Source organism: Lonchura striata, chromosome 10 (genome assembly GCF_050655825.1).
Source record: "Lonchura striata isolate lonStrDom1 chromosome 10, ASM5065582v1, whole genome shotgun sequence".
Lineage (NCBI taxonomy): Eukaryota > Metazoa > Chordata > Aves > Passeriformes > Estrildidae > Lonchura > Lonchura striata.
The window spans coordinates 4384105-4398214 of NC_140712.1; the positions used below are offsets into that span (position 1 = coordinate 4384105).

Below are 14110 nucleotides of genomic sequence, written 5' to 3' on the forward strand. Positions count from 1 at the left end.
TGGAACTAAATCAATTGCACTTCAGTATATTCAGTCAAAGTGACAACAGCCTTTGCAAAGACAAAACAGACATAATGCTGTAACAGCTGGAAAAGCTAACCTCTGCTATTTCAGAATGTAATTGTAACTGGCAGGGAAAAGAAAAATAAAAAATCATTGTTCAATTTCTTCAAAAGACTTCTTCAGCTATAGGCAGAAGAAGTTCAAGAAACTAAGTTAATCAAATCTTTTCCACACAAAAACACGGGCAATTCTTGTGAAAGCACCAAGAAGCTCAGAGAAGCTTCATTTTAGCTTCCTTCCAGGTGCTTTCCTTTTGAAGGCTTGTCTGTAAGATGGGTGGGAAAAGAAGCATCTCCTTCCAGCCTTGAACACTCGAAGGCAGGTGGGAGAATGAATGAACACTACCTCAAGGCAGCATTAACTTCACTACCACTGAAGTAGACACTCGAAATAATTGATTGGCATGACTAATATAAAGGATAGTTTTTTTCTGAGTATTTCCAACCACAAACCACTACCACTAGATAGCAAAAAAGTGTAGGAAATGGGCATACCTGATTGTGATCTCAGCTTCATCCCACTGGACCTTGGCAGAGGTACTACCCTCCTTCAACACTCCCAGCAGGGTGGCATGACGGCCTGTTTGCTTGTGGACACATCGACCTCCAACTCTGAGCCCAGCATCCACTCCACCAATCACTGCTAGGACAGGCCACACCTCCACACAGAGCATCTTCAACTGCAGCTCTGACAGCTCTGCCAGGCCATGGCGGCTGTGCTTGCTTTTCTCCTCCTCTTTGTTTTCTTTCTCCTCTCTCACCTCGTTCTCTTCTCGGCTTTGAACAGAGCGACTTTTCTTCAGCTTTTGACCTACTTCCTTAAGATATGTTTTGATTTTATTCAATCTTTCCATCATTTTTTTATTGATGCAGTATGTCCAGCGATCTGTGCGATGCAGGATTCGAATGAGCTGGATTGTGGCTTCTGCCAGCACTGCAGCAACAGGACTGCAGATGGGATCACCAGGCAGCAAATCTCTTGGTGTCCCACGCATCTGCATATCACAGATCTTCACCTGTTTGAAGAGAACAGTTTACAAATTATCTTCTCAATATACCTCAATAAGCTCTTATAAATACTGGAGTCGCCTGCTGAATAGAAATAATTACTAGCACTGTCTTTTTTCCCTCAGAATCCCTAGGAAATCCACTTTAACACTGAGCAAAACCTCTATCCTTCAGACTCAAGGATGCTGAAAGTATGTACTTCATGTTTTCTCATACAAGACTATCTAGAAATCCTGATACTACACACTCCTCGGTTTCTGGGGTATAGAATTGTTTTGTGTAGAACATTAAGTCTTTAAATCGATTCTAAATAGTAAAATAAATTTTAAATTTACAGTAGATTACAATGATTAAAACACTGTATTAGCAACACTGTTTTGGTCAGTAATTCAAAGCAGCACCATACAGGCTGCTCTGATGAATACTGACTTTATACCAGCCTAAACCATTACACCTCCACAGATGAACATTAAATTTACCTTCTCTCCTGGGTTACTGCTATAGAACATAACACAAGGGTATAACTCAGCTGCATCCACATCTTCAAAAGCTAGTTTTGGCTCCTAGGGAAAAAGCAAAAAAAAAAAACCAAAAAAAACCCTCAATCATAGAACACCCTAACAAGCAAAAATTTGAAATAAGAGAAAGTTATGTCTGTATTATGAATCTTCTAAGTACTGAAACTGCTAAATGTTTTAACTCCCATGCTTATCCACGCCCTATTACCATTGCAAGAAAACCCACCAAAAGAACTGATTATGTTAAATACCTCTCCATTTTTACCAAAGGAAATAGTTCTTGCTTCCATATCTAACACACATGTAATGAAATCTCCTTGGGTAAAGCTTGACAGAGTCAAAGTCTGCTCTCCATTGTGATAGAGGTTGCCACTGTAGGCTCTATAGAGCCACATATCTGAGGTAGTGCGATGATTGAAGTCATGCACAGGCCAGCGAGATACTCCCACACAAGTGCCTTCATTGCCTCTGTTCTCTTTCACGATGTAGAACTAGTAAAACACACAGGGAAAAACACCAGGAATACACACTTTAACACAACAAAGCAATGAAAATCTTCCTAACACATATTTATGTCTACTTTCAACTGTTTTTCACAGAAGCTTTTAATGAGGAAAATTGTAAGCTTATATGGTAAAACCATTTTAAAAAATCTGTCCAAATGATGTATTTAACACCGCTCTTGTCAGTTAGGCTGATGTGTCTTTTTGCAGGAAAACAATATACTTTGTGAAATGTTTTTCTACAAAAGCAAAAATCCTAAATCTACATAATTCAGGTAAGTTTTGCAAAACTGCACATGCATGCTGACTATGGACCTTAGGGGCAACTACTATTACCTCTAATAACACATAATACATGTTCACAGCCTCCAATCTGCGTGCTGAAATACTCAAAATACTCAAAAGCAGACACAAACTCCTCCCTTGGCACTGAAAAATCACAGAATGACTTACGTTGGAGAATATCCTTAAGATTATTGAGGCCAACCATAAATGTAACACTGCCATTTACTCAAGGATCGTGCCATAAGCAAAAAACACAGGCAGCTGCTGTTAATAAAACACAGCATATTTCCAAAACAATAAGAGAGAATGTAGAAATACACATTTATGCAACCTACCTTCCACTGGTAACACCCAGAAGTAACTCCAGTGGAAGCTAAGCCATATCCTTTGCCTCCACTTCCATGAGTTAGAATCTGCCCGTTCTCCACTATGCAGCACTGAACTTTCTCAGGATCAAAGGACACTTCCTGGATGGGAAGATTCTCATCTTCATCCTCAGACTCTCCTTGCTTCTACGAGAAATAGGACAAAATATTTGTGGCAAATGTAATTCAGCTGTATTCAGTCACAAGACAAAGTACAAGCACTGTTACCTGGAGCTTCATTTCTCGTTCTTTCTCCTTTATTTGAATTGCATGTTTGGCCTGGGCTATCGGACTCTCCCACATGCAGTCAGACAGAAGTGAGAACAATTGTTCAACAACCTGGGGCATTGGGATAGAATTCAGATAATTTTAACTCCAGTATGAGTACAAGAGTAATATTATATTGTTTTACTTTGCTTTGTAGGTATAAATATCAAAATATTTAGTGTACTTAGATTAACAAATAATTACACTGAGCCTTGCTTGATTTGGATTTTGAAACCTATGAAACATTTAGAAGTTTAAGGGATTTTTGAGGAAATGTGAAGGTTTATAACAAAATATAAAGACCTGAGCCATCTGATCATCTTCAACACCAGATTCACATGCAGGTAACACAGCTTCTAGTACATGAAGTGCAAGCAGTCTAGTCCTCAGATTGCCAACCAAGGGAATTCCTGAAAATGGAACAATGTGTCAATAATGTTAAAATTACTTCCCCTTCAGGCCTGCCCCTGGCTTCATGCCCCCAGTGCCCCAGAGTGTAACCCCTGTCCACCTATACAGCAGTTGGTTTGAACTGTTCACTAGGAACTCACTATGTAATACATGTTCTAACAGGGCTTAGTTTTTGGAACTGCACAAATGCAAAGTAACCATGGAGCACATTTTGACATGATCATACCTGAGCAACACTTCTGGGAAGCAATGTTAAGAAGGACTTCTGTCCACTTTGGAGATGCCATCTTGGACTGAATTGCTTTTGAAGACACAACTCTACGCAGGAAAACAAGAAAGTCTCCCAGGTGCAATTCTGCTGCATGTTGCTTTCGGAGGGCAGCTAGGAAGTTAAAGCAGAAGTTTTCATTTACAGTCTCAATATTAGAACATGACTGGCAGTCCTGGTTACCAGGAACAACCTGTTCTGCAGCTAAAAGCACAATCATCAGTTACTACATGGTGGCTGGCTGTTAACCTTAGCTGACTGGCAGGTGCCCACCAAGCTATGATCTCACTCCTGCTCCTCAGCAGGATACAGAGAGAAAATAACATTAAACTTTTGTGGGTCAAGGTAAGGAAGGGAGACCTCTGTGGGAAGACCTCATATTCCAATTCCTGATTAATTATCTTACTAATTCATCGGACATTCCATTATTTTAAAGTGAAGACAGTTAAAAGCACAAACAAAAACATATATACACTTAAAACCAAGCTACAATTAAAAATTCTTCAAAATCAATTTCCACCAAAATTCAAAATGCTCATTAAGGGATTGCAAGCTACGTGAAGATACCAGTATTTCAGAAAAGCTTTTGTTGCAGATTTTTCCATATGACACAGTAGTGTCACCTTCTTGCCATTCACTCAGACTGCAAAACTGCATAATACAAAGCAAATACAACAATTTCCTGAATAAATCTGTATTTATTTCTAGTTTGAAATTTAGATAATTAAATTCCTATGATTCCATTTATGAAAAACACTACGACCACCAACTCATTTTTCAAGAAAAACTATATTCTCTTCCTAATTCCAAACCCAGTGAAGTAATTCTTATTCTCAGGCTGCTCCTATCCTTGCAGTTTTGTGCATCAATTCTGTAAAAATCATTTTATGACTTTAATCTAATTTATAGAATTAAAAATGACCCAACAGAAACCAATACACAATAGAGTGGATGAGAACGTCAGCATTCAGTGCTTTCTTCTATTCTATTTCCTGGTATTTTAGAATTGATACAGAAATTATGTAAGATAATTACCTCTGAAGTCTCTCTTCTCATTATCCCCATTTGAATCTGCCTTTTTTGATTCCACTTCACCTTCCTCACCTTCCCCGTCTCCAAAGGAAGCCATCAGCATCACACCAGCTTGTGAGAGCAAGTTCTTCAGCTGGCTGCATAGTAAATCCAGCAAGGACTGCACCACCTTCGGGCTCAGTTTATCTGCATAGGTTCTGTATACCCAAAAAAAAAAGTGAGAGTACTTGAGACCTGATCCAAGGAACAGTAATTGCAGAAGGTTACTTTTCCCCATCCCATTACAGGCTTAAATTCTTTTCATTATTCCAACCCTATTTTTAATACAAATGAAAACAGTCTAATCTTTGGAGTCAAAGGATAAGTTTTCAGTACTTTCTAGGGTAAAAAAGGAACAACTCTATTAATTAAACGTAATTTCACTGCAATTTCTATATATGGGGTGCTGTTTGTATTGGTTTGGGGGATTTTTTTGGTGTAGGATTATTTGGCTTTTTTACATAATAGATTTGGCAAGTAAACGCAACGTGTTGTACAAAGACTGAAAGGAAGATGCATGTACTGAATATCAAACAATACTCTCAGTTCAACTAGAAAATACTTTCTCCACTTCTGTTTTCTTTACTAAGAATAAATAGTTAAGTATTGCTAGGACTTTGCATGCTGTCCCATGGTCTAGAAGAGATCACTATTCCTCAGAAAATTATTTCATATTCTGGAAAGAAGCATAATGTCCTGTTCTGAGGAACTCTCACATTATCAGTGCTGCTTTCACACAAATAACTTTTACACAGCAACAAAAAGTCTTACCATATCAACTGAACACACCTCCACATAAAGCTGAAGTAGCAAAGTAAGGGTTACTAGAATACAGTGTTCACAGACTACAAAGTTGTGATTATTCAAGTTCAAGCACTCTCAACTGAAAAATATTTGTTAGTCTTATATGCATCTTTCCTATGAATAATGTGACTACTCTTCCACCCTGCCCCCTTCAATTCTGTGTTTCTGAGCAACATTTACTATTCTAATGAAAGCTCACACAACATTTTTCAAGGGTGCTGACAGATCAGTGACGAAGTCTCCCAAAAACAAGGGGCACTCACCCTGTGGTGATAGCCAGGATCTGCAGCAGTCTCGTGCTGGCTACTTTCAAAGCTGTGCTGAGCTGAGAAATCCCAGTTTTGGGCAGCAGCTGCAGGGGCTGTCCTAACATGGTGTCTGTGCCACACAGCTGGGACAGCACATTTAACAGCCCCGTGGAAATGGCCAAGGAGACATCAACAGGCTGATAGTGCACGCTGAGAGCAAAGACTGTCACCAACAGAAGACGCTGCTGTGCTTCTAAAATGAAAATAAAGTTGGTTTTAATTAATAAGATGTTCAGACTAAGAAAGCTAAGACAGAAGATTAGCAGATCATTTTTAAAATATAATTTAATTAATTAAATTTTCCAAGAAAAAGTGAGTTTTGTCAGTCAGACTTTGAGGTAGTCTTTCTGATTCTTCTTTAACTCAATGTAACTGTATCAAAACTGTCCAAGAAAGAGTAGCACACAGATCTAGTTTGTGATTTAATGTTTTGAGGCTAAATCTCAAACCAGAATTTTCTCTCTGAGGTAAGGCTAACTGGGTGAAATACTTCGTTTTATATTTTTTTCACATTGTTTCTCAAAGTGAAACACCAAAACAACACAGGTAAGAACAGCCACTGGGTTCTACCAACCAATGCAGATTTCTCTTTTAGTAAAAGAAGTCAGATAGGTAATTCAGTGAATCCTCGTCACTAATATCAAAATCTGCCTTGGAAAACATACAAGCTGTTCTACTGTATACTAGAGAACATAGTTTCCAAATCTGCTTTTCACTTACCTATGTGATGCTTATTAGCTTGCAGAGCTCTTTCTAAAGTAGCAGATAATTGCTGGTAAATTTTGTGCACAGCCACCTGGATTTCAATTTGAATACTCCTCTTGGCTGCTCTGATGCCATCCTAGGCCAAACAAATAAATATTATAAAAACGAAGACAATTTTATCACTGGGTTATTGAAACAGCAGAAACTGCTGAAGTACACACCTGGTAGTGATGCAATCTTACGCTCTCTCCTTTGGCCCCTGCATGTCCTACAGTGCCCAGACCAAAGCAGCCAGCAAGAAACTGGAGTCTAACAGAAGTAAGCAGCAAAGAAGACTGAAATCCTGGTACTTGACGGCTTCCCATTAATGGCACACAGCCTTTTTCCTCCATTCCTGATAGAAGCACCAAAATCTGATGAAGGGCTTCCAGACGAAGCTGAAATAAAAGGCAGGCAAAAGACAATATTAAGTAGCCAGTATCCCTAGAAATGGAAATGGGATCATAATGAACTATAAGCAAAGATGAATGAGGTCACTGTTTCCCCCTTCACATATTTTTATGTAAACAAACCTTCAGTTTGTTTTAGTTTGTTTACATAATGTTCTGAGTTCCAATTAAGATATTTAACAGAAAAGAAGGAAAAAATACTTTGATAGAATTTGAACACTGTTTCAAAAAACATTCCTATAATGAGCATAATGTATGAAGAATAAGAAAAGCTGTTAAACTAAAATTTACCTCAGCCCTCAATTGCTGCTGCTCCATTGCAATTATTGATGCTTGTGGACTGGTGGACATACTTTCCTCTGGTTCCTTAAATCCTGGGGAGTTTCCCACATCTCCACTTACAAAACTGACAGCATTTTCAATCAAAGTATGAATTCCAAGGGATCTTGAGAGATCAAAATCGGACTCAACAAAGGAGGAGGAGGATGTATATAACCAGTCTCTGCTGTGTTTCAGTCGTACCCATGAGTCACTCAGAGATTCCATTTGACTGTGTATTGCTCCTAAAGATACACACAAGAAGTCTCATCAACTCCAATTCAGGTAACACATTTTGGCAGGAGGAAAAGACTGAGCTGCTGCTACTGACACAGGTGGAAAATGAATATTCATGTTATTTATACCATGCATTATGCAACTTAGAGCAAAACACCTGATTTAAATTTACAGCAATTTTGCTAAAGCAAAGGCAGTTTTTATTTTAAATGTTCAGCACTACTGTAACAAGCTGCCATGTGAAAAAAAAACAAAAAGAAGCCACTCAAACTGCTCAGCTCAAAGTTTGTTTAAACTGTTCAGCTGGAACACTGAATAAAAAATGCTTTGCAGCTAAATTACATAACAGTAAAGAAAATATTTTATACCAACGTAACTTATGCACTTCAATATTTACTTTGAGATTTAAACATAAAGCAAGAGTGGATTTTAATCAAGCCACTGTATTTCACAGTTTGGAAAAAGTACAATGTTATTTTGAATTAAATATTTACAGAATTCATGACTGCAGATGAGAACAGAATTTTTTTAGACTAACAGAGAACGCTGACTCAAGATAGAGACGTGTATTAAGACACTATCTAGAGTCAGTATTAGATCTCTGCCATCTGGCTGTTTCACAAGTCTATTTTCAAGTATTTCCTATCATCAGCATGTCATTACCTGAAACTTTACTACTTCTTCAAATGAGCATCAGTGATCATTCTGCAGCACTGGAATTTATCACCATAGGTTTGATGTCATTTCCAAGAGAGTTTTGCTAGAACTCTCTCCCTGGCACAAATGAGTGCCATGCCACTCAAGTCATAACTTCATTAGCAGTCAATTGATAGACATCAGTCAGTATTTTCCTCATTTTCTAAGTGCTCTTTGCCCACTTGGAGCTATGTGAAGTATTACAAGGGGGCACACCCTGCTCAGAAGAACTTCCCATCTGCACAGAGAGACAGTGTCTGGTGACCCCTGTGGAAACCTAAACTGTGTTTAAACTCACTTTGAAATTTTAGTTTGGATTATTTACATGATGTACAAAAAATGTTTTACATTTATCTACCTTTTGTACAGTGAGTTACAATTTTGGAGAACCACAACCTGCTCACAACTTGTACAAATCTGTATTACTTCAGTTTTAGACATCTTTCTGTAGGGTATCAACTTCAAACATTATTAAACATAGCCATTTTCAGGGAAAAGTCACACAAAGTCATAAGAGTTCATCTGTCCAAAGCTTGCTTTCAACAGTAAGTCTGAGCTCCAATGGTAACAGCCAGATCCAAATTACAGGGCCTTCTTTAAATGCTGCTTCCCTACAGCAGCTGATCATAGGAACAAGCAAAGACACTCACAGAGGCTTTGAACATGGGTTAAATTTCCTAGTAACCTAGGAAGTAAAGGCAAAATGCTGTTACTCTGTCACTGAGTCAGCACCTGCAGGTCACAATTTGCACCTTCATGCAATTTACAAATTCAAAATACTGTGAAATTTATCTTCTCTCTTGTCAACCAGGTTACCTTCATTTACACGCCAAAAATTCCTTAGTATTCCTTACACTTGCTACTAAGCAGACTGCCATGGCTTCAGGAAGAACCGCCATAGTACTTAGGTCATACAGATTCAAGTTTATTTTGGCTAATGCAAAGATCATGTTCAAACACTTCTTTTCAAAGTACAATCTAATTTCCTAATCTCTGCTGCTTTATGTAACACTACATGGTTTACAGAGAACAATCTATTTTATCACATTTACTATGAAAAAATTTAAAGACATTCTGTTGCTCAACTTTACAATTTATACCTGGCAATAATATTTTTTAAAAAACCAGATCACCTTGCTCTAATTTTAACATCAATTGTTAGAATAGTTGCTTTAAAACATTCCTTTAAAATCTAAGTTACATGGGGAAGTGGCTAGTGAGAAACATAAGATAAATAAGACAGAACAGAACAAAGAGGTGCTAAAATACTTGGTTCAGGTAGGAAGTGTTTTCCTGGCAAGTGTATGGTGAACACAGCTGAGGGGAGGATAAATGAAGCCTCAGATTACCCACAGGAAGCACAACTAAACCATTTCCTAGTCCACAAAACACTGCCTACACAGCAACAGCCCTTTCCAAAGCCCCATAAGCCTTCCAGCCTTTGTACCACAGGAGAGCTCAAAGCACCCCACAGTGATTTCAGCTTCCTCCCCGTAACCTGCCCCACACTGCACTATGCCACAGCACAGAATCAAAGCATTTGTAAAGACACAAAAGCCAATTCCAGTGACTTAAATCATAAGCTAAAGGAAATCTTTAATGGGTTTACAGAACATCAGAAGAAAATTTAGTTTTGATAGGCAACAAACATTATAAGAAACCCAGCCATGTATTAATAAAACCCTAAATTATTTCATATTCTAAGAAAGTATGACATCTTAGCTAATTGTTTTAGTAAAAAATGCAAGATTGTTTAAATATAAGATCAATGTAAAAATATTTCTAACTTGGAGAAAGGTGCAATGATTACGAGTTACAGGTTAAATATAGAACAACAGAAGTTATAATTGAAAGGAGAGAGTTTAAACACAAATATGTCAAAAATCAAAGAATACTTCAGAACTAAAAATGTTTAACCATTAGGGCACAGAGATCTCAAAGTGATTTTTTCCCTCTTGAACATACTACGTATCAGCAGAAAAATCAAATATTTGACTGCATTGGAGCTCAGCTTGATTCTGTGTAACATCAATCACACAGAACTGATTGCAGTACAGCACTTCCAGAAGCCTCTACAATCACATGAACAGAGCTGCACAGATGAATAAACCTGAAGCTTAAGTAAAACAAGAACTTTACTTGTCCTTACAAGCCAGCTTGTAATGAGTTTTCTAAATGAATGTGGCACAGCTGCAATGCACACTTTTAAGAACAAAGGAAGCTATGTAGAGAAGCTATAGAGACAGAAAATAAACATGCCATCAGTTACTTGCTTGAAGATCTTCTTTTTTCTGGGGCTCAACTGGCCAAAAAGGAGTAAATACACTACACCACACAAGAAGCAGAAGACAAAAGCAGACATTTTAAACAAAAGGGAACATACTCATAAAATCTCTGCCTCATATTATTCTGACTTACATAATCACTCTCATCTCAAGCAATAAAATATACCAAGCAGCAAGGCATGTGGAAAAAATATTTATTCTTGTTTGGTAGGAATACAGCCTAGTTAACAGTCTTTCTAAATTCTCCATCTTTAAGGAAAAAAGAAATAATCCCCTGTAGTGCAGCTGTATGCACTCATGTATGTATGTTGGCTTGTATGTTCAAGTCCCGTCAATTTTCAAAGGCAGAATTCATTATTATGTGTACACTAAGATATTTCAATTTCATTTGGACTTCAGTTAAGTTGCTGCTTTTTTTGGAGTAGCCCAGATCTGAGTTGTGTTAGTAAGGCACAGCAGTACACACAAGTACACTGAAATTCACTGAGTTAAGCTGTAAGATGATAAAAAGCCAAGAGTGGAGGACTCTCACTGAATTGCAGCTGTTTGTGACTGTCCTGCTGGCTGTGCTTTCCTTACTGCTGTGAACCTAACATGGTGTACAGCACCCCACAGGCACTGTACACAACATGTACAACATCTGCAGGTACACTCTCTGGATCTGCAAAACTGAAAAAATTCATCTAAGCAACAGAAAAAACAAAGGGCTTAGATACAAGGGGAAAACAGCAATGTGTTGCTCATCGCCCCTTACCGCAAAATTACACAGACTTTTTCTGTAGGGATGAAAGGAAAAGTTTACTACTAAAATAGTAACTGAATAATAGCAGGGAACAAGATACTCAAAGGATCCTCAGGCTGAAGCAGGAATAGCCCAATTCTCTTTCTGAATACAGACTAAATTAAGAAGGCAATTAGAATAAAGATTGGACTGAGTGGCTAAGATGTTAATGAAGTTAGAATGCTTTTCCTTCCATACTCATCAAAAAGACCATAGGAACTCATAGTATTATCTCCTTTATAAGCCACAGCACGCCACAAGAATAAAGATAAAACTGAAGGGGATTCACCAAACATCCACAGCTGCCACTGACTGCACTGTGGTGCCCACGTGACAAGGGGTGGACAATCTAAAAAAGCTGCAAGTTACACCCTCACCAAACACTGGGACATGCTTCACTTCTAGGAGATAACTAGGATTCACAAAAGAGACATGTCACAAGAGACAAAAGACCTTAAAAAGACCTGAGCTGAACAGCCCATCCATTTATCACACAAATATTTGTAGATCGTTTCCTGACCTTGACATATGTACGAGGAATGTTTTCCTATAGGTGCACCCTGCATTCTCTGACTCTGGCATTGGTTATCAACCAAAACTGGTATATGTATCAGCCAGCACAAGCAGACAAGCTTGCATTACTGTGTGCTAACTTCCAGGGAAGTCTTCCAGTACCAAAACAGTGGCATCTGCACAGGCTGTGACAGTGTTCAGTTTGCAAATGAGCTATTTGAATGTCTTTTTAGGTTCTGGACAGATTCACTGTATTTACCAGTTCCTCCTCAGTGTTCAGACCTGGTAGAGAATCTTCTTGCTGTAATAAAAGTTTTGATGAAGTCTACTCTTGCACTTTTCCTCAATTCCTGAGGCTCGTGACCAAAGCAACATTGGCCTAAGCAACAGTACAGGAACCATAATTTGTGAGATGCATTGTACCTGAGACCTAATCCAAGTTTCTTTTCTAGGTTACTCTTAGGACACAGAGGATATCAAGTACAGAGTTCTGTGTCAGAGTAATGGCAAAGCTAAAAATGCCAACTTCAAAGAATGTCCTGCAGATCAGGAGTTGACAGAGGCCTTCTGATAGATCTTCGAACCCTGAGAATGCCATGATACGTCTGCTGTCATAGTAAAAGCAACTCTAGTGCACGTCTTTATTTGCTCAACTGTTTCAACTGATTACAAATTAACAAGGAATCACTTTCCACATTACTTAACTGTTGAAATCTAATGGGTGCTGCCACTGATAACACCCTTTACAATTCCAAAAGACTTTCAAAGGCATGAAACCTCTGAGTATTCTGCTCAATGATTAAGCCTTTTAAACCAGAACTCTTACCTTACCCAACAGTATTGACGCTTCTGTTACTTAGGAATATCGTAACTCAACCTAATTCCTGTTTGCTTTTTACAGATAAGCAGACCGGAGTTGTGATTCTCAGACAGATTCTGCATCATCCAGATGGAAGTGGGACATTTTAGTCTCTCCACCACCTTCTATCAGGGAGATCACTGAGATTCCCCAGTATGAAGCAGTAAAAAAGAACAATAGGAAATGTGGCTGTTTGGCTCTGTAGATGTGCTGGTGTTCAAAGGATGCAAAGTAAAGCAGTGTCTTCTGAATACAAGCTCTCCAGGTTCAAGCACATTTTATGGTAAAAGCTTGTTGTTAGCATAAGAATGGAACACTCCACATAAATGTCTCTCACAATTTTTTATTCCTGCAGTCACATGAGTGAAAATAGAATGAATGTTTCTGACTCGCTTAACAGAAAACCTCACTTGTTTCAAAAGAGCATTGCAATTGTAGCAACCAGAATGAAGAGTTATAACCAAGGAAATACTATAACCAAGCCACAAAACAACAGAAGTTCACACAACACAGAGTAGGTAGCAATTATTTTAAATGCTCATTTTTAACACCTACTATGTAACTGTAAACTGTATGCAACTGCAAACATAGTTTAACCTAAGAAACTCCTAACATTTATCAGGTTAGTATTCACTAGGTAATCAAGAGAACTTACCCCTCTTCCTGTGTGATGCTGCCAAATCCACATCAACATTTCGTCTTCCACTCTAAATTAAAAGATCAATAAAAGCCTCATTTCCTCTGGTGATCATATGTGGTGCATAACATTATTTACATTTCATCCCTCACCATAAAAGTGAGACAGTTAACAGAGCTATAATTATTTCAAATTTTTTTTACCACTAGTGCTTCCTCTTAACAATGCTGAATTAAGGTACCAAAACACAGGGCTAAACAAACGTTTCAGATGTACTTCCCATCCAAACATTCTATTGACAATCCCTAAATACATCATGCTGGTTTACTTACCAGTGAATAACCTTCCTCATCTGATTCTGGCTGAGACAAATCAGATTCACTTCTTGACTTCATCAGTCTGTAGCTTGAGTTTGCATGGATTGAGCGACTTTCTGCTGTAAGACTTTCACTCCTGCTTCAGGTGCACACATTCATGTACACACACACAGAGAAAAAAAAATGCTGATATTGACAAAGGTAAGATAGCCAAATTTAGCAGGTGCCAATTTTATTTGGGAGGAGACTATCACAGAACATCACAAGACCACATTAAAGAGGAAAAGAGTGGTCTGTTGGCTTCATTTATATTTAAAAAGGGCATTAGTAAACTTTGTTACTTCTTAACAGCCTTACTGGTCAACTGAACCAGTAAGGTTCAGCTGACCAGGTAATGTCAACCTCAAGTGATTACTCTAGAGCCTTCATAAGTATTATACAGA

The 14110-nt window shown here is 38.2% G+C and overlaps 1 protein-coding gene across 4 annotated transcripts in view; it reads right to left on the bottom strand.

Moving 5' to 3' along the window:
* HERC1 (HECT and RLD domain containing E3 ubiquitin protein ligase family member 1) overlaps positions 1–14110 on the bottom strand; it is a 70961-nt gene that overhangs the window by 32850 nt on the left and 24001 nt on the right. For 3 of the 4 annotated variants that reach the window (XM_021548304.4, XM_021548307.4, XM_021548302.4), the window contains exons 23-36: positions 13683–13803; positions 13369–13420; positions 7316–7587; positions 6797–7012; positions 6591–6711; positions 5826–6063; positions 4723–4916; positions 3646–3801; positions 3312–3418; positions 2970–3080; positions 2712–2888; positions 1840–2079; positions 1550–1633; positions 558–1078 (exon numbers count right to left, since the gene is read on the bottom strand). In XM_021548304.4, coding sequence (XP_021403979.2) covers positions 558–1078; positions 1550–1633; positions 1840–2079; positions 2712–2888; positions 2970–3080; positions 3312–3418; positions 3646–3801; positions 4723–4916; positions 5826–6063; positions 6591–6711; positions 6797–7012; positions 7316–7587; positions 13369–13420; positions 13683–13803 — 2610 coding nt within the window. Of the gene's footprint in view, positions 1–557; positions 1079–1549; positions 1634–1839; positions 2080–2711; positions 2889–2969; positions 3081–3311; positions 3419–3645; positions 3802–4722; positions 4917–5825; positions 6064–6590; positions 6712–6796; positions 7013–7315; positions 7588–13368; positions 13421–13682; positions 13807–14110 lie in introns of all 4 variants that reach the window. The other variant, XM_085588147.1, reaches the window with a different exon arrangement.